This window comes from Nannospalax galili, unplaced genomic scaffold, assembly GCF_000622305.1.
Source record: "Nannospalax galili isolate Female #2095 unplaced genomic scaffold, S.galili_v1.0 scaffold380, whole genome shotgun sequence".
In the NCBI taxonomy this organism is placed as follows: Eukaryota; Metazoa; Chordata; class Mammalia; order Rodentia; family Spalacidae; genus Nannospalax; species Nannospalax galili.
Genome location: NW_008348568.1, coordinates 111,187 through 131,879, shown reverse-complemented (window position 1 = coordinate 131,879; position 20,693 = coordinate 111,187). Strand labels below are relative to the sequence as shown.

Sequence of the window (20,693 nt, the reverse complement as noted above, 5' to 3'; positions counted from 1 at the left end):
GGAGGCTCTAGTGGGAGAGGAAGGCTGTCTATCTGCTGAGTTTATATTCATGCTCAGATGCCAAGGAACTCAGAAAGTAAGTGACTGTGACCAGTGATAGTCATATATAGAGAGATTAGAAATGCATGTGGAAACGTCTCAATGTCAATTGCCTTAAAATGAATTTTTCTGTATGAAACTGTGTATTTTAACAACGAAGTGGAGATCTTTTTTAAACGTTAAAACCTCATTTAATTTTATGTCTTATAGACTTTATAATGAGTAAAAGATTGTATAAGCGTAATAATTCATCTGTAAACCTAAAAATGTATAGCCAATTTTGAAAGAGATGTACCCTAGCTCAGAAAAATGTTATTGAATAGGTTAATGCTGTTGCAATGAAATGTTTCTTCTAATTAAAAATAATAATAATAAATAAAATTTAAATATGCAAAAAAATGTTCCTAGCATGTGACCTATACAAAAACATGTAGCAGGCCAGATTTGGCCTGTAGATTTTAGTTTACCAACCTTTGGTTTAATCTGAACTCATTTTTCTTAAGAGAACAGTGACACACCACAGATACATAGCAATGCTCATCAAAGACCTGGGACCAGAGCCTGATTCCATCCACTGGTCTAACCAATCCAGGCCACAGAGCTCAGAAGCACCTGCCTGATCCCCTCTCTTTAGAGATGAGGGCTGAATAACAATTGTTTTGAGACCTGTCTCTAAGCTGGACACAGGAAACTACCTTTATCTCCATCCTGCTCATTGGAGATTTTCTTCAGGTCAATGAAGTGGGTTGCCAATGCTACATCATTCATGCTGCCTTCATCCCACACCTGGATTTTCACCCTCCGGCACAAGGGAGGGAACATTTCCTTGAAGACCACCTGTTCATTCCACACAGGATCGGCACAATTCTTTTGCACTGAAGTTCTCCCCTAAAAACACAGCCAGGAGGATATGAGCAGTGAAAAGAAATGGCTAAAGAAAACTCTTCAAATCACTGGGAGCTACAAAGTGAGTTGCCAGAAATAATAGACTTGCTTCCCCCTGATGCTCATGAGAATAAGTTGCACCCAGTTATCATTATGTGGTAATATAACATTATGCTATGTGGGGGCGCTGGGACAAAGGTAAATCACTGCCCTTGGAAAGTTCAACTCAACAGATCAGAGTTGGGAGTTGTGGCAGGGAACAACTGTGTTATGAATAGGAGTTGTTCCATTCATATCCCAAAAAGCCATGGGCAGAGCTAGACTCTGAGCTCGTGTTTCTTAAGTATGGCCTTGGGTGAACCACTGCTACAGCCTGGATCTGTTCCCTTGTCATAAAATGGAGGTAATGCCCTGTATGTCCTCCAAGTCCAAGTTCAACCCAAGTCAGAAATATTCCAGTATTCAGCCCTGCTAAAGGGAACAAACAAGATAGGTACATATTTTCATGGCAGAGACAACATGTGTTGTTCACAGCTTTAAAGTCCAGTGATGCAGAATCCACCTTTGACCATGAACCCAGGCCCTGATTCTTCCAGTGGCTCTTGAGGAGGGAAAGATATACCCAGGCTTATATAGAAGGATTACTTGGCATATCGCAAAACAGATCAGGAGAATGTGGTGATTTGACAGGGCCTAGGAACTGGGCTACTTTCTCAAAGAAGTAGCCAGAGGTGAGGAAGGATGTCTTTCTACCTGGGTCCTAAATAGTAATCCATCCACCCATTCCACTCTCTTCAGTGATGCATGAGTGGAGAGCCTTCCTCTACATATCTGTCACCTGCCTCCTTACCTTCTTATGACAAGATTTTTTTTTCCTAAGGCACTTTTAACATAATTTTATTTCATTAAAAACACTGGATACACTTGCCCCTATTGGTGACAATGGTTTCCTCACCGTCTGCCCAGCGAAGGACACCTCCACAAAGGGATCCACGAGGTCCTTACTGTCACCCACAAATGCTTTGGTGACATTTGCCATGATGCTGGAGTTCATTTTGGGCAACCCTTCTGCTCTGTAAAATCTCACATAGAACCTGGCCCAAGGTCTCTCTGATGGAAAACCTTGAGGGATCAAGAGGTTCCTAGAGGAGGAAAAGAAATTTTTTTTAAATGAAAAGTTCTGTCACTTAAATGAAGAGTCTCCAGTGGACAAGCCGTGAATGTAATAGTGCTCGTGAACCCATAAGGAAAGTAGTGGAGAAAGGGAGAAGAGAGACACTATTAGAACATGTCGTTTCTCTTAGGTGGCTCTGAATAGGCCTGCCTCACTTTTCTATTTGCTCCTCAGCATCCAAGGTTTTGGGGTTGGTCTTTAAGATGTCACCTTTCCCGGTCACACTGATGTCACACTTCAGGTAGCCCTTTGTACCAGTTCTGATGTCGCCAGGGTCTGTGAGCAGTGCCCACTTGTCGCAGAACTGATGACCTGTAAACATACCTTGATAAGTCATACGGCCCAGTGGCTCCCTCATCACCTCCTGCAGACCCAGGTTACCACACTCTCTTCGTTTGCTTCCAACCCAACTCTATGACTTTTCTCCTAACCTGACCATCAACATGTGGGAAGCCTTCAATCTAGTGAACCACCTAGACAGGTTCAGTTTTGCAGATCAGGAGGTAAACCAAAGAAGAGTAAGAAGGCAAGACGAGAGGTGGAGCTTGCTTACCAGGCTGGTTGTACACTGTCCCCACATCTACTCTGAAAGAGCCAATCAGGATGCTTCCTATCAGCTTGTGATGTAAGACCTAGGAGAGATGGAGTGAGTCCAGCTCATTCATCTTTGAGGATACATCTACAAAATGGATTCAGGATTCATCAAAGAGACTTCTACACCTTGACGTTCGTCTGGCTTTAACCTCTGGAGCATGGTGTAGTTTGGCCATCAAGCTATAGGCTGATGAGAAGCCTTCAGAAGTATCTCACCTGTGCCTTTTCCCCGGCAGCTTTTCAGCTCTTCCTCTACTGTTGAACACTGGATACTCTCAACTGCCTGAAAAGTTTCTTTCATCAAATGAACTCCACTAAGGTGCTGCTCGGTCTCTCCTTCTACTCAAACTTGACCCATCCTTGAGGGCCTAGAGCAAATATATCTGCTCCAAGCAGCCCTCCCTGATCTCCCCAGGCTGCAACTCTTTTCGATCTTCCCACAACCACAAAAATATTTTGCTTACAACTTTCTCGAGAACTTATCATGTGCTGCCTTGAGATGTTTTGGTGAGGTACAGTAGAGTTAGTGCTATACAGTAAAGTATCTGTCTTGATTAGAAGTCAGCAGGGTATCTAACTTGATTACAGCAGCATGTTGTAAGGCTGGTATTTTGGCGAGGAGCCCTTGAGGAAGGGACAGAACTGGTACTATATCCAGAAGTCACATTGTATGAAATGCTGCTGGAAAGCTAGGAGTTAGTTTAATTTTAACCCAGAAAAGAGAAAAGTAGGAAGTGTGTTCAAAAAGTGACTATGTGATCAAAGTGTCCTCCACATCCTAGAAATGCTGTATTCAGGAAACAAGGTGGGAAACCCCTGTGTGGTTCTGAACTAAGAGGATGAGATTTCAGCTCAATATAAGGATACGTGTTTTTATAGCAATCAGAACCTCTCAGTAATAAAGTGGAATTCCAGAGATAATGACGTCCCTGCCACTGAGCCCCAAGAGCCCCATGCCATGCAGCCCCAGGAACCCAATGTCATGGAGCAAGAGAAGAGGGATTCTCATGCCTAGGTGCCTCTCAGCTTCTTACTAACTATAAAACCCTATGGCTTCCTTGACAAAGGGCAGTTTCCTACTGGATTTTACCCACCACATGGCCTCATTCATAAGGAATGTATGATAAACTTTCAGTGAGTTAATGAATGCTTGAAAGAGGGATGAACAGGAGACTCTTTAGCTTCTGAGCAGTTCTTTCTGGCAGAGGCAGTAAAAGAAAGTAAATTGATCTGACTCAAGAAATGAGAGCCCTCTACTTCTCCTCTAACCCTGGCCTCAGTGTTAAAGAATAAAGGAGAAGTAAGGACAGTCTCATTTGAGTAGAAGAGCTATTTAAGGCCCCACCAAAGAGCTCCTTCTGTTACTAGGCTTGTTTTTGGTTGTTAACATGACTTCCCAAGGTCTGAGAAAGTCATAAAGCCCGTCTCAAGCTCCCTCCAATTCCTCCACACATCCCTGTGGAAGAAGGAATGCAAGAACCCCAAATGAATCTTCCAATAACACAGGATGTCTCCTCAAGGTATCTTCCTAGTGGCCAAGTGCTAGCCAAGCTAAGGTCCAATATGAGATTACCAGGCCCCTCAAGATGTCTCACACTCAGTATTCTGGGGCTCTGGGTACCTTGGGCCACTGTTAAAGGAAGATGGTTTATGGTACCACACAGGGCATATTGTAGCCTAACTGCCCTAAGTAAATCTGCTTACAGTCAGTCATTTATCCCCACATTCCTTCTTTTAAATAATATCTTAACTTACTATTTGAGAATTTCATATATGTATATATTTTGATCATATCCAACCCTCGCTTCTTTCCTCCAACTCTCCTCAGACCTTCAGACAGGTCTGCCTCCCAAATTCATATCCTCTTTTTTAAATATCCCACTGAGTCTGCCTATATGCATATGGGTGTGGGGCTCTCCACTGGAACATAGGTAACCTTGGGAGCTGATATAGAGCCCGTCTTACATCAGATGGCCACTGGAGTAATGGTGCAAAGTCCTGGGAACCATCCCAGGTCTCAAAATATCTTCTGCATCCATGTCATCATGCCTGAAATTCAAAGGCTAAGAATATTTGGCTCTCTATGACTTTTCATTCCTCAAGAGTCACATTCTTCAAATGCTCCTGGGAAAGACAATATCATGACTCCACCAGGGCCCAAGCCCTAACACAGAACTTTTTTGACACTCAGCTGTGGTTAAAAGGTCATATCATATATACATTATCTACTATGTGAGTGAGTGATTAAAAAAAAAAACAGGCAAAGAGGAGGACAGGGAAGGAAATTCCAAGACAAGTCTCAGTCTTGCAATTTCCCATTAGAGTTGGTGTGACCATTGAGGAAAACATTTCCAAATTCTCTACCTGCTTTCAATAACATGTAAAATAGTAGTTCTGCCTGTGAGAAACAAGTGGAAGATGGCATTCACTAAATCTTCAACTTCCACCCCGCCGCTCTCAGGAAAACATAGCCTCACACCTCTCCATGGGGGAAGTGATCATTTCTAAGACTGATGAGATAGATGTCAACTATCATCTATTGGTCTCTGTCCCTTTGCAGCTGGCTACTTTCTCTCTCCTTTGGGCCAGGCTTCAGATGGGTACTTTCCCTCCCACTTCTAAATGTAGTGAGCAAACTGGCTAAGGCTACCAGCTGACCTAGGCAACTCTCTCTGTTTCTACTCTTCAGACCTGACCTAGGGTAGAACTTCCCCTCTCTGGTAGAGCTGAGGAAGGGTTTGTTCGGCAGACCTGATTTCTCCTGGGCAGGTCCTGAGATCCACACTCAGAGATAACTTTTAAGAATGTCAAGGGCCACCACTTTCTTCAAATCATGTCCTCTGCTCATCCAGCATTACCAGTGAGAAGACTAACATATGGTCCTCCCTGATCCTGTTTCTCTATTTATCACTAAGTAGGAGAGGAGAGGGTTGTGGTTAATTAGTATAGCTATCATCCTAAGAGAAAAAACACTAACATTGACTTGATAAAAATAACTAACTGAAAAAGGACAGTCCATTAAGATGTCATTTGTAGCATATGCTTCACATTCCCACATCCAATTAGCAAAAGCTTCACTGTAGTTTACTGCCTGCTTCCAAGAAGCACAGATTCTCTTGAGATGTGGTTTTCCTACCTAAAGGCCCCAGACTGGAAATTCCACATTTCAGCCTGCTGACTTAAAAGTCACCAATCCATAGTTGCTACCCTGACCCATGCATCCCTAAGCATGCTAGACCTCAGTGCCAGAGTCTCTCCCACGTCCCTAAGGACCACCACCTCTAGTAGGATACTTACTGAGATTTTGATGATCTTATCAAAAAGATGTACTTGGGGCCCAATGAAGTCAAAGACAAAGTACTGTTAAAAAAAAAAAAAAAGCTTATAGTGGTCATCAATATCCAGGCTTTCATCTAAAAACCCTGTTCCTGGAGTGGGTTCAGATCTACATCCTTCTAACCAACTATTGCATAGGCCTGAGTGGCATCAATATATTGTCATTTGGTTGACTTGTCCTACTTGAAGATCATTTAAGTTGTTTCCAATTTTTTATATACTAGTAAAAAAATGAATCCCACCAACCACATTTTCACATAGGCTATGTTTATTTCTCTAAAATATATACTAGTGAAAATTTTGCATCATGAATTATATGCATATACATTTTTAAAAAATATTTATTTTTATTTTATGTGTATGAGTGTATTGCCTGCATGCATGTGAGTGCACCTGTGTTGTGCAATGCCACGGAGGTCAGAAGAGGGCTTCGGATTCCCCTGAAACCGGAGTTAAGAACGGTTTGTAGCCGCCATATGGGTGTTGGGAATCGAACCCGGGTCTTCTGTAAGAGCAGTCAGTGCTCTTAACCACTGAGCCATCTCTCCAGCCCCTATGCATATACATTTTTAAAAGAAGCAAAATTTCTTTCCCAAGGGGCTGAGAAGCCATTTTACATTCTGGCTTTTGATGTACCCTTGCCAATCCTTGATATTATTAGTTCTTCTTATTTTCTTAAACTTACCATAATAGGCAAACATTGTGTGTAGGAATAGTTTTAATTTGGAGTGAACTTGTTTTAAGTTCTAATTTTCTTAGAGTTTTATCTGTTTCAAACATTCTTGTGAAATGCCAAGATTAACCATTGAAGGAATAAAAAGAAACAATAAATGTCAGAGATTTCTAATATTGGAAAAGTGAATTCCAGAGTTAAAAATTATCAAGGGGCTAGCAATATAGCTCAGTGGGGAATAGTGCTTCCCTGGAACCCACATGGTAGGAGAGCAATGACTTCTACAGGATGTCTTCTACCACCCATATGTGCACTGTGGTGTGGGCACACCCCGTACAGATAAATAAATAAATAAATAAATAAATAAATAAATAGGAGAAATATCTAGATGGACTCCCCCAATTTTGTATGTAGGAAGACTGATGACTAGAAAGCTTAAAAATGGTGCCCACATTCACGTTACTAGTTATTTCTCAGTTTTAGAGCCAAGCCTTGATTCTCCTGAAGAGACCAGACAAGTAGGACACAGTAGTTAACAGATGCTAAGTAACTCCCAAATGAGGTCGTAGGGGGATTCCAAGATGCAGAAGGACCAGAGCAGTGTCTACGTGTGGCTGGTTATGTGGAAAAGGACTGGCGGGGGTTGAGAAGGACTGGGACACTGTTGCCCCCCTGAATTCTTTGCTTTGCTTTGAGCTGAAAGGTGGAAGAATGATATATTATGGACGGACATAGCAGTGGGAAAGGAAAAATGACCACTAAGAGCTCTTTCCAAGGGCAAAATAGCAAAACCATGTACTACATGTACTATAATAAAAGATCTTCAAAATGGTGTGTGATGGGGTTGGGGGGTGTGGCTCCATGCTAGAGTCTGACATTTGGATTTACTCCCCAGAATGACAATAAATGAATTTGAATAAATAAATACCCTCAAATATCAATGTAGTGTGTTTTGCTTAAGAAAATATGTATGACCTTTCAAGAAAATATACATATATTCCTGTTTCATTGTACATATGTTCAAACTTTTTGAGCATTTGAGGTTCAAAACTTACATAGAAAAATACTTAGATGAAATTCTATACTCTAACATAGCTGACTATATGAGAGGCCCTTTGGACTAATAAATCAGTTCCAAGTGTGTTGCCTTTGACTGAGTTTCATGTGTTGCAGTTTCAAGTGCCTTCCAGATCTCTGGGTCCACACACATTTTTCTACCTATCTAGCAAATATCCACCAATCCCTACTTCCTATTTTCTTCAATATCTGATGACTTTTAGGCTTGAAAATTATGGTAAAAAGTTGTGACAAATGTCCTGAGTTCACCTTCTGTGCTTTTACTCAGTTTCCTAGTGACTACACTTGGGCTCAATTCAACATCATTTAGAGCCAAGGCATATTCATAATTATAATATGAATGGATGGGACTTTGTCATTTTAGAACATTTTTTTTATTTTTAAAAATGATTTATTTAATAACAACATACTTAGAAGAAGCATATCATTACATCATAATTGACATATTCAATAACGTTTTCCTGAGGTAGGATGCATCTCTTTCAAATTTGGCTGTAAATTTTTAGGTTTACAGTTGAATTATTACAGTTATACAATATTGTACTCAGTATAAACCCTATAAGACATAAATTAAATGATGTTTTAACCTTTAAAAAGATCTCCATTTCATTATTAAAATACACATTTTCATATAGAAAAATTCTTTTTCAATGCAATTGACATTGGATGTTTGCACATGCATTTCTAATCTCTAAATATCTGATTATTACTAGTCACAGTTGGTTACTTTCTGAGCTTCTAGGCATCTGAGCATGGATATAAAGTCATCAGGTAGATTTCAATGGTAATGTTTTTCACATCTACTAATTATTGTTTTTTAATCATTATTTTTTAAATTTTTTTTTCATTTTAGAACATTTTGATACACATTTTCTCATACCACTTCCTTTCCAGAAAGATGAAGGAAAGAGAGGAGGAGGGAGGGGGAAGTGACAATTGAAATGCTCAGGGGCAGAATGACAAAGAGGAAAGGAATTAATAACTCAAATGGGATTTGGGGATTTTCAGCTGATGTCATTATCTAAGCTGTCCCTGCCTTCCTTTTTAATTGCTATCTGGGTAGTAATTAAGTTTGTAGCATTTTTGATAGTTTGTGTTCTGAAGTGCCTGTGAGAAAACAAGCATTCCTGAGTACTATTAGAATATATAGATGGTCATCTCATTCAATGGCAGTTTGGTGATATCAGAATTTTAAATGTCCATGCCCTATTACCCACTTATGCCACATAAGTATATTATAATTAGTAGCCAAAGGCTGGAAATGTTAGCATTTAGGGATGATAGACTATGTGGTTTAGTAAATTATAGTACTTTAAGGCAACAGAAAATTCTTCAGCCATGAGGGAAAAGTTAGTTTGATCTGCATGCCCAGCTAAGCACTAATCTCAAAGCACGTGGTTTTCTAAAATGAACACAGTCCAGGACAGTGTTACTGAGACTACCATTTGGGTACAGTATTCCTGTACATGATTGGAATGTCTCTGGAAGACTTTCAGAGGGAAACGAAGTTTTCACTATATATCACTCTATGCTTTGCCCTATTTTGCCAAGTAATATTTTTATATTAAAAAGAGAATATTTAGAAAGACTACTTAGAAACTTCCCTCTTTGCAGAGTCTTCTTTTATAATTTCTATACACCTTAGAAAAACACAACTTTCCTTTCCAACAAAGTATGCCTATTTCAGATTCAATAATTAAATTTCCAATGACACTACCATGAAAAAGAATACATCTTATCACTAACCAACATTCAATGTTTGAATGCAGACTCAGAACAAAGAGCTTATAAGAAATAAGAAAGAAGGGTCCGGAGAGGTGGTTCAGCAAATAAGAGCACTTGCTGCTCTTGCCACCGACCCAGGTTCAGTTCCTAGCACCCAAGCCAGGTGAGTAAAAACCACCTGTAACTCCAGTTCCAGAGGCTCCAATGGAGCCTTCTGGGCTCTGTGGGCACCTGCGTGCACATGGTTCAAATACAGATAAGCGGACACACACACATAATATAGAAATAAATAAATCTTTTAAAAAATTTGCAAGTGGGTCTATGAAAATGTAGTGATGACATTAAAATCGGGAAGATTCCTTGCGCCTCTGTTCTGCTTTCTGATTATCAAAACTTTATGGGACTGTGTTTATAAAGAGGTTCATAAAGTTGGCTGTGAACCTAAGGGAGAGACTGGGAAGGTGCAGCAATGGGGCTCAGCTTTTATATTTGACTAAAGAACCGTGGAGGATGCGGGTGAGCTCTACGGCTTACTTCATTGTAGAATGGGCTATTGGTTCCTTCCTTCACCGTGCTTTGCTTCTTCTCATCCCCGATCTCAATGGTCACAACGGGGTCAATGTTTTCGCCCACAAGCTGACGGGCCTCAGTGACGACTATGGCAATCTACAACACAAAGCAGGGCTCACACCATTTTTGGCATTGCTGTTCACTCACAGGGGGAGGGGGGCGCGTCTGGGGGAGGTTGAGCAGAACAAGTCAATGACTTACTTGATAGTTTTGAGATTTGACCTCCCCATCGTGGATCTTAGTCAGTAGTTTTGCCCTATTAAAAGAAATTTTAATATATTAGCTTCACATTCATTTATAGAAATTAAAAGATAAATGACATAAGGACAAATTAATATATCTCAAGTAAGAACATAACTTTAGCTACAACACCATGATAACATTTCCCCAAGTGTTTCTAAGGACCTTCATTTGCACTCTATCACAGATTCCCTCTACATCTCTGGGGAAATAAACATAAGTAGACAGATGACTTAACTTTTCTTTGACTCAGTTTCCCTATCCTAATAGTAAGACTGATAAGATCACTTATACCATAAGGCACTTGCTAGAATTAAAAATTTAATTGAAATTGCATATAAAAATTTAACCCAGTGCCTAGGCAGAATAAATGTTAGCATTTTTATAAGTAAGATTTTCCATGTTGTTCATATTTGACCTTATATAGGTATAGAAATAATGATTCTTCAAAAATTCAGAGGTTGAATAAGGCTTTTCTGATTGCCTGATTGGGTTTAGACCCAGGAACACGTCACCTTTCTCAGAGATAGAGTAATTTTGAACTTTGTGATTGCTTTTGAAAGGATTGGTATGGAAGAAAATTTAGAGAAATGACAAAGATGCTCTCACACTGAGATTGCACAATCCCATGGATTTCATTTACCTGGACTGTCACAGGTAATTGAAAATAGATATGCAACACCTGGGCACTTCAAGCTTTGGTATTCATGGAGAGAGATAGGGGATCCTTGTTACCACAGAAGCAGCAGCAGGTGGGAAATGAACTGAGATGAGTTCCTATCAAATTTTGTTCTTCTGATTTCTAACAGAAACATCTTGTACACGTCTTTATTCTTTTTCTACTAAATATAATTCAGACCAGTAGAAAATACTGAAAACTAGTAAAAAAAAAAAAAAAAAGCAAAAAATCCTCAAAGCTTTCAAGTCAGACTGCTCTGAATTAGACTATTTATTTTCCTCGGTTTTAGATTTTAGCATTAATTTCCATATCTGAAATAATAATTCCCATCACAAGGAGTTAACGCTGAGGGTTAAAGGATATAGTGCATATAAGAAAAAGTATATATCATTTATATGTTCATCAGTCAAGTGGCAAATTCACAGCAATTATTCATTATGTGAAACCTACAGCTAGGCTTACTTAATGGAAAAACAACGATGAATAAACTATCATCTTTGCCCTTGTAGAACTAACAATCTGGGAGAAAGAGGACCAAGGGATATGAGGAAATAACTAGTATATAACTGTGAAATGTGCCATGGGGAAAACTGTGGGAGAAGGACTGTGTAGGTGGAATTCCTAAGGGCTCAGTGAGCAAGAAAGGTTTAAGAACGGGGTGGTACCCAAGCTGAGCACTGGTAGGAGAACTGTAACCTCAGGAGAATGCTCTGACCAAGGAGGAAGAATAGGCTACCATGTCTTATTTCTCTTCCTCCTACCTGTCTCTTTTCAATCTGATCATCCTGGTAAAGCAAAAAATCAGAGATGAAGAGTATTTAAGAATAATTGAAGTTCCTAGTCAGAAGTCACAAGGAAGGGATGGTAGTTACCAGGATGCAGTGGAGGGGGGGAGAGGATGGGGAGTGAGATGTGACAGCATGTGCACAAAAGTTTTGTGTCTTCTTTTAAGTGTCTTTCTGTGCTATCACCTTCCCTGATTTCCACCTGTCTCTCACTCCTGTCCTCCTCCCATAAACACAAGGCTTAGAACAACAGCTCAGAATCTACCTCCCGGGGAGACACTGATTTTCTTTACTGATAGTAACAACTGCATGGAAAAGAAAGGGATGGGCCTGATAAACTATTATAAGTAAGAAATTAATATAAACAAACATGCTAGACAGAAATCACTAGTGGACTGGATTCTCTTGCTTCCCTGCACTTTATGGTCTCTGCTAATTCTGACATGGGCTGACCCTATAATTTGCGTTAGTCACTCAGTGCACCAGAAATGACCTTTGCCAGTTCTAAGCATAGGTCTCAAGAGATCTCATGTGCTTCAGCTCCCCAACACTGCCATGGTCATCACTGGAACAACCTCAAATTAGTCTGTTGGAATCATTATGCCAAGTGATGGGAGTATAGTGGTCCCAGTGAAAGAAACACCAGGCCAGCCTACTATAGCCAACCCGAACTAAATTAATTAAGGCTGCCAAGTGACCACAGACACATGAGTGATGCATTTGATAACTATCTGGGACCAGTAAAGCCACCTAACTGACCCACAGACCCAAGAACAGTGATAAAAGCTTATATTAAGTCACTGGTGTGGGTGGGTTTTTCTATGACCATAGCTAGCTGATACAGCATGCAGAAGTCAGTTCCTTTTGAATTTTTGCTGGATTTTCTCATTTTGGAGACACTTGAAACTAAGTTAAGTAGGGTCATGACAAATTAGGGGCAGGTAAGGGACATCTCTGTGACTGCTTTCTGTGCTTACAATCCTTACTGAACTCCCAGGAGCAAAACTAGGGACATTTAAGGCCTGAAGCTGGGGGGGGTCAGGACTCCGGTCTGCGGAAGGCTGGCAGTATCTAGAAGCCAACACTCAGAGAGAAGTCAAAGAGATGTACAACTCTCTTTCTGCCTTAGACCTTTGGCTAGACAGTGACCAGGTCTTCTCTGATGGCCTGGAACATACAAGCTGACATCTAATAGTGAGTGTGCTGGCTATCTGCAAAAATGCCATACCTTCTTTTTGGAGGAGCTGAAGGTCCAGGAGTGATGGAAGCATTGTCATAAGTCAAATCTCCTCCTGGTCCTTCCTGCTCAGAAGGTCCTTCCTGTGGTGCTTCAGACTCACTCTGACCATCTAGAGAAGCAAATGAAGGAAGAGAATCCCATTAAATTAAAGTAAGGTAGCAACTAAGCCCCCATTCTGTGCCCACCACCATGGCAGGTACCAGAGAGGTGCAAGGATCCCAGAGGATAGTCTCTGCCACCATCAAAGTCAGCATTGAATTGACAGAAAAGACAGGCAGACAGACACATAATTTAATTGTGTGTGTGTATGTGTGGTGTATGTGTTATGTGTTCATATGTGTATGCACTTGTGTAAACATGCATATAGAGACCAGAGGTTGACATCACATCTATCAATCTCCATCTTATTTCTTAAGATTGGGTCTCTCACTGAACCTGAACTCACCAATTCAGAGAGACCAGCTGGCCAGCAAGCTCTGTGGATTCTTCTGTTTCTAACTCCCTATACTAGGATCACAGGCACAGGCTAGCATGCCTGGATTTTTACATGGGTGTGGGCCTCTGAACTCAGGTCTTCAAGTTTGCATGGTAAGCAAGACAGCTACCAACTTAGCCATCTCCCTAGCCCCTAGGTTTTTTTTCCTGTTGAAACTGCATCCTCTATCTATTTCTCAAAAAAGAACAGAGCTACATGGATATTCTAAGAAAACTGCATTATAAATCTGTGAAAATATTCTACAAGTCATGACCTACCACATGGAACCTAGGCAAGTTATTGAATCTCTTTGAGCCTCATCAATGAAGTTTACTGTGCATAAGAATCACCTGGAAAGCATTTAACTGAACAGTCTGATTCAGTATGTCAGGGAAGCTCCAATATCCTGCACTTCCCACAACAAAATCCCAGGTGAGGTCACTCCTGTCTGTGCCTGCCAGCTTTGAATAGCAAAGTGTCATGAAAAGATGCTCCCTCCCACCCAGGGCCTAATACTTAGAGCCTGAAAGCAGAACCTTGCTTGGTGGGAGAAAAAAGACTACTGCAGATGCCACTAAGGATTTTGAGATAAGGAGATTATGCTGTATTATCAGTTGGACTCTAATTGTAATAACATGTATCCTTACAAGAGGGCACATAGGGAGACATGAAATAGGACCAAAGACAGCAGTGTGACCCTGGTGGCAGAGATCAAAATGATGCTGCCATAAACCAGGGAATTCCATGGCCTTGGCCACATTATAATATAGATCTTAAATGTGCCCCAAAGGTCATGTGCTTGGTCACATATGGCACAATTGGCAGGCGACAGAGCCTATAAGATGTAGGGCCTGGTGAAAGGGAGTTAGGTCAGCAGGGGTATGTCTATGAGGGGATACTGGAACCTAGCACATTCCTCTCTCCTCTCCCAGGATATCTATGTGATTGTATGTATGGAATTTAAATAATCTTGTCATTTAGACAACATTCCACATGAAAAAGCAGAACCTGTTCTTAGGAGGGAAAAGATCTAAAAACAACACAGTGTATACCAAAAGTTCATTTGTCTGAGCTCTTCTAAGGCCATTTGGAGGAATGGAGACAGGGAGTGTGCCACAGGGCATTACCACCACCCTGTTCAGGCAGCTATGCAACTATTCCCAGAAGTACATGAGACTCAACTACAAATACATCAATTGAATAATTTCTCACATACGCTCCAGCTTTGGCATGTTTGGGCTCTGATTTAATCAGTCAACCATGCCAAGCCTGAAACAGAAGACAGATGGCCCACTACCCAGGAGCTGGTACACACAGACTTGGCCTCAATAGATACTCAGTAGCTCCAGAAAGGACAGCTGCATAGAAAGGATCTGCTTTTACTGTACTCTAAGTTAGGAAACTCAAGCCAGAGCCAGACTAAAGGGCTAGCAGAAGGAACACTAGTGCCTGGCTGAGCTTCCTGCAGCAACAAGATAAAATAAATGCTTGCTCTCTGCCTGACTGGCACAGATGCAAGTTTGCAGCAAACATCCATAGGTAATTTTTGGAGCTAGAAACTTTGCTATGGATGCAGATGCTACAGACCACTGCAGGCTCCTTCCTCCAGGGACTTACACCCTGGAGGGTGAGAGACCCCAAGGTAGGACAGTCACCGGCTTCAACTTCTCTGTATCATTCACTCATTCATTTATTCACTGAGTTACTATTCTATGGGCACTTACCATGCAGGGCAATCTTCAAAAAATGAATGATATCATGTCACTTCACTCAAAACCTCCCAGTGGCTTCCCATCCTACTTAGAAAACAATCTGAAGTCCACACATGACTCAATGTCAATGTCCTGTTCCATCTGGCTTCCACCTGTTCTTCCTGCCCACCTGGCTCTGTGTCACCCTTCAATGTTCTCTGCCCACACAGCCCTTTCTCAGGTCCTCCTGGCCTAACCGACTCTTTCTGTTTGGAATTTTTCATCACAGCGGCTCACCTGAGCTGCTGTCCCTGTTGCCTGTTCCCTAGTGGCCTCCTTCACACCTTGAAAGTTTTACTTTGAATGTTATGTCCCAGAGAAACCCCCCTCTGGACATACTAACAGTCGCTATATCAATGAGCCCATTTGTAGAGGCTTCCAAACAGCCTCCTACACAGCCCATTATCCATTTTTCCTCACAGAAGTTTTCTTGACTTGTAATGCATTTACCTCAGTGAGGGCCTTGATAGTTAATGGATCGCATCGTCCAGAATAAGATGACTTGAGGAACTTTAAGATGTGGATATAAGGAGACCATAGAAGTTTATGTTGTTATCTGGGCTCCAGGGAACCACTCTGTTATTACCCCATCCTCCTAAGTTAGGGAGAAGAGAGAGAGGAGGGAGGGAGGGGAGAGAGAGAGAGAGAAAGAGACAGAGACAGAGACAGAGACAGAGAGGAGACTGAGATTTTACTAGAACCTGGAAAGAGGGGAGGTCAGGTTGAGTCAGTATCCCTAAAAGAAGCAACCTGTTTCTTTTGGTTGAAGGATATAGCCAGTTGGACCTCAAGTTCCCTCTGCTCCCTCCTCGGGCCTCCTACTGGGGCCTCATTGGCCACATCCAATTTGAAGCCTGAGGCTTAGGGACCTGAGTCATATATCCACGGAAGTCAGTCTCCTGGGACAGAGGACAGGGAGAGAAGGGTGGGAACAGACCAGGAAGGCAGAGTTCTGCCCAAGGCTCTCTTCCCTCCATACCACCCAAACACATGTTCTATATCAACCCTAAGCCAGGGCCTAACACTTAGCAGATATTCCATTAACATTCATTGAACAAGTGAATGAATGTTTGGCCATGGGAGTTACCCTGGAACCACCTATTGGGTAACTAATGAATGGCTGGGTTTAAGATAATGACAATTTTGGCATAATAACAATGCCACAAAATACACATGATAAAAGAGACTTTGACAGTCTCCAAACATGTCACCTCCAAAGACCCTAGCTTCTCAAGGGCCTTGACCAAAAGAAAAGACCAAAAGGCTCTGCTGTCACCTGTGTTTGCCCCCCTCCTACAGAACCAGTCCCTCCCAGACCCTCCCAGCAGGATGGATGCCATTTACTTTCTAGGAGGGGCCCATCCCACTCTGCCCTGTTTGCTTTGTGGGCTAAAGATACTAATTAGAACTAGTCACAGGGGCCAGCTCCCCTGGTGTGCCTATGACTGACTGCTCTCATCTCTCCCAGCTTGTCAGTGAAGGATTCCGACCAGAGGCTACCCCATGGGTGAAAGCCAGGCCTCCTGCCAGCTTCTCCAGTTCCTAGTTATGTGACTCACTCACGGTAAGCCACTCATCCCTCTGAACCTTTGTTGTACAATAGTCCCAACAGACTCCACTGTTCAGGGTCATAAATGATATGTGTCAAGCAACCAGTGGCAGAGCCTTATTAAATACGTCATATGTATAATTTTCATAAGATCCTTGAGGAAAGGGACCATGTCTTATTCAACCCGATGTTCTCAGGATCTAATTCCAGTGACAACAGGAAAGGACCTAGAGCCTTTTTCATCCCCCACCCATACCATCAGTTTACTTGAATAGAGAAGTACTCTTAGTAAGCTGTTGGTATGTGGGGTCAGTGAGAGACTTGCTCAAAAACCAAGGTGGTGAGTGACTGAGGAAGACAGATTGCCTCACCTCTGACCTCCACATGCACGTGCATGTATGCATGTCATTTATCACCTTGATTTTTGAGACAGGGTTGGCCAGAGAGCCCCAGGGATATGCCTGTCTCTGCCTTTCCATGTACTGGGATTACAAACGCACAGCACAATGCTGGTTTTTGCAAGTGGGTTCTGGGGATCAAACTCAAGCCCCAGTGCTTATGTGGCAAAAAACTTTACTGACTATCTCCCTAGCCCTCCAATAAGTTTTAAGCTGCATCCCCACTGAAAATGTGATACACCTCCCTTTCCATCCAAGGTAACTCTTAGTCATTGCTACAAACATCTCAGTGTGAATGAGTGTCCACAGCCTTCTCTGTAAGACTGTTTTACCTGAGGGCAACGAGTGGAGTTCAGTGGGACATAAGGCTACAGGGGAGCTGCAGTGGATAACAGGGAAGCATCTCAAAAGTGGTGAAGATGAACCATACCCACTGTACCATGTTGGTTTAGGGATTGTCCAGAGAGCTAGCCTGGAACTGGCTGTTATCAAAGCCAATTGGCAAAAGTATCCAGGGTCCCAACCCAGACCTGTGCTCATGGAAAGCCATTCATCCAGTTGTATTTCATCAGTGCTATGTCTACCCAGTACTACTGCTGACATAGTCCATGAGGCAAAGTTTCACTCCTTGGGAGAAGGAAATAACCTGAATTGACCTCCCAATGCAGCTGCTCTTGGGCAGGCTTCCCCCCTCCCCCCATCTATGCAGCCAGACAGAGCCTCCTCCTCAGAAAGACCTTGTCACCGTTGATATACGCACTACCATCACCATTTTGAAATTCCTCATAATTTCTTCTTAAAATATTTTATTATTTTTTATTTTATGTGTATGAGTGTATTGCCTGCATATATATGTATATATATAAACACACACACACGTGTGTGTGTGTGTGTGTGTGTGTGTGTGTGTGCCCCTGTCATGCAATGCCCTCAGAGGTCACAAGAAGGCATTGGATACCCTGGAACTGGAGTTACAGACTGTTGTTAGCTGCCAAGTGGGTGCTAGGAATAGAACCTGGGTCCTCTGCAAGAGCGATCAATGCTCTTAACCACTGAGCCATCTCTCCAACCCTATTCCTCATCATTTCTTTTTTAAATTTTATTTATTATTTTTATTTTATGTGTTTGAGTGTGTTGCCTGTATGTATGTGAGTGCGCTCATGTTGTACAATGCTGCGGAGGTCAGAAGAGGGCTTCAGATTGCCCTGGAACTAGAGTTAAGGACTGTTTGTAGCCACCATGTGGGTGCTGGGAATCGAATCCAGGTCCTCTGCAAGAGCAGTCAGTGCTCTTAACCACTGAGCCATTTCTCCAGCATCATAATTTCTTAACAATGGATTTGCATTTTTGTTTTCCCACAGGCCTTTCCAATTCTGCAATCAGTCTTAATGTATGTTCTTTTTGCATCTCTGTCACTTTGTTTGTAAAACTTGAGTAACACTCTCTACTGGCAAAAAAGGATTAAATCAGACAATATACAAAAAGCCCCCCATCTTGCTTTGAAAATCTCACTCTTACTTTGAAGAACTCCTAGATCCTCCCCAGGCTTGTATGGGGACAGTCTGGACCCCCACGCCATATCCATGTGATAAAAGGAGAACCTTGGAACAGCTGAGTGACTTGTCTATATAAAATAAGGGCAGAAATGGACCTTGAACCTGACCCTATGTCTTCATATGGATCCTTCTATGGTCAAGCAGGTGTCACCCTAGGCCTTGGAGTGATTCTTCTGAGGCCTAAACCTGGATCAGAAAACCCAGAGAGTCAGAAAGATGCTCATTTCCCCCCTCATTTCAATTCACAGAAAGCCACCTTCTCAAACAAGGACGGTCCCCTCTCTAAGGTCCTCAGGCCCAGGCCTAGGGAGTAAGCAGCACCCGGCCCTCACGCCTTACCTTGTGCACCCTTGTTAGCAAGGATTAACCCCTTCTCTGCTTTATTTTTCTTCTTCTTCTTCAGCTTCAGTCCAAACATTCCCTTTCTGAAAAGAAGAAGAAAAACTCACCAACACAGTGATGGAAATGAATCATTCTGCCTGCTGAGAGAAAGCTAGCATGTAAACACGCTGGGTCCTTCTGGCTGGCCAGCCACCTCATCCACTCAGGGCAAGGGGTCAAAAGACAAATGTCAGTAGACCAGTCCTGCAGGTAGCTTGGCGTTTGCAGAAACACCTGTACTTCAGACAAGCATGCTGAGGGCTCTAATCATACTAGCTGGCATCTCTTCATTCTTCCCGTGCTATGCCAGGTGCTACGCTGGGCACTCAGAAAGAATCACTTGATTTGCTCACAACTGTCTCGTCTCCTCTCATCTCACAGATGAGTAGCCAAGACCCAGTGAGGGCAGGAACAGTTTTAAGGGCACACAGCTCCTGGACATCAGAGCTGTCACTGGAACTAAAATCTGCTCTAACCACCAAGCAGCCTGAGCCTCCCATTCCCCTAGGCAGGGTAGCCATCCTCACCTGAACCAGCCTTTCACACTGGTTCTAAGGTCAAGAGGCTCTGGTGCTTACTGAAACCATGCCATATGCACATGACTCAGTGGGTACATCGTATGGAGACCAAAATATGAACCACTATTATTTTTGTTATTTTAAGCCATAGGCAGGAGGAGGTTATGTCTGAGACTCATCTCCTCAATGGAAAGAACCACTGTGTGGTCTACTATCTCTCACTGACAAGAACATTCTCAAGCCTCCAGCTGCTGGAGCTAAGGAACAGAAGAGCATGTGGCTCTAAATAGAATGATATATGGTCACAGTCTGCTCAGGGCTGGTCTGGGAGGACTGGGGGTAGGTGTTCAGGAAGTATACACTTGGAGAAGAGAGCAATTGGGCTTCCACCCACTCAGTAGACACTCTAACCCAGAGCAACACACGGGAAGCATGGAACAATCAGACTCCTCCATTAAGCTTTCTCATTTGAGACTTCTGAGGCAGCAGAAGTCCATGCTCAAGGTCACACAGTCCACAGTCAGACTGCTTGATTCTCACTGTAGCACAACTTGAACAGGTTGCCTGAGCTGTCCCAACTTCAGGGTTCTCATGTCGGTAATGATACAATAAATGCAGAGAAATGATTGCAGTAACTGGAACATTAACACTGCCCAATAATTGTTATTTATTATTATTGTTAGGATGAAGACCAACAAGCAGAAGAAGACAGATGTCCACTTGGTTGATCTATTTATTTATTTCTTCTGTTCATGTCCTTCATCAACCTAGCTGAGGGACCGAGGCACCCCCACATAAATGCTATACAATAAATGCAGAGAAATGATTGCAGTAACTGGAACATTAACACTGCCCAATAATTGTTATTTATTATTATTGTTAGGATGAAGACCAACAAGCAGAAGAAGACAGATGTCCACTTGGTTGATCTATTTATTTATTTCTTCTGTTCATGTCCTTCATCAACCTAGCTGAGGGACCGAGGCACCCCCACATAAATGCTGAGCAATGGAATCAGCCACATTGGGAGGTCCCTGTCCCCGGAGGT

At 42.3% G+C, this 20,693-nt stretch overlaps 1 protein-coding gene across 1 annotated transcript in view; it reads right to left on the bottom strand.

The window, feature by feature from the left end:
- Positions 1-20,693, bottom strand: part of Fer1l6 (fer-1 like family member 6) — a 152,796-nt gene that overhangs the window by 115,452 nt on the left and 16,651 nt on the right. The window contains exons 2-10 of the mRNA XM_017801201.2: positions 19,086-19,171; positions 13,006-13,126; positions 10,275-10,329; positions 10,038-10,169; positions 5,990-6,052; positions 2,652-2,730; positions 2,254-2,410; positions 1,880-2,066; positions 735-927 (exon numbers count right to left, since the gene is read on the bottom strand). Coding sequence (XP_017656690.1) covers positions 735-927; positions 1,880-2,066; positions 2,254-2,410; positions 2,652-2,730; positions 5,990-6,052; positions 10,038-10,169; positions 10,275-10,329; positions 13,006-13,126; positions 19,086-19,164 — 1,066 coding nt within the window. The 5' untranslated portion in view covers positions 19,165-19,171. The remainder of the gene's footprint in view (positions 1-734; positions 928-1,879; positions 2,067-2,253; positions 2,411-2,651; positions 2,731-5,989; positions 6,053-10,037; positions 10,170-10,274; positions 10,330-13,005; positions 13,127-19,085; positions 19,172-20,693) is intronic.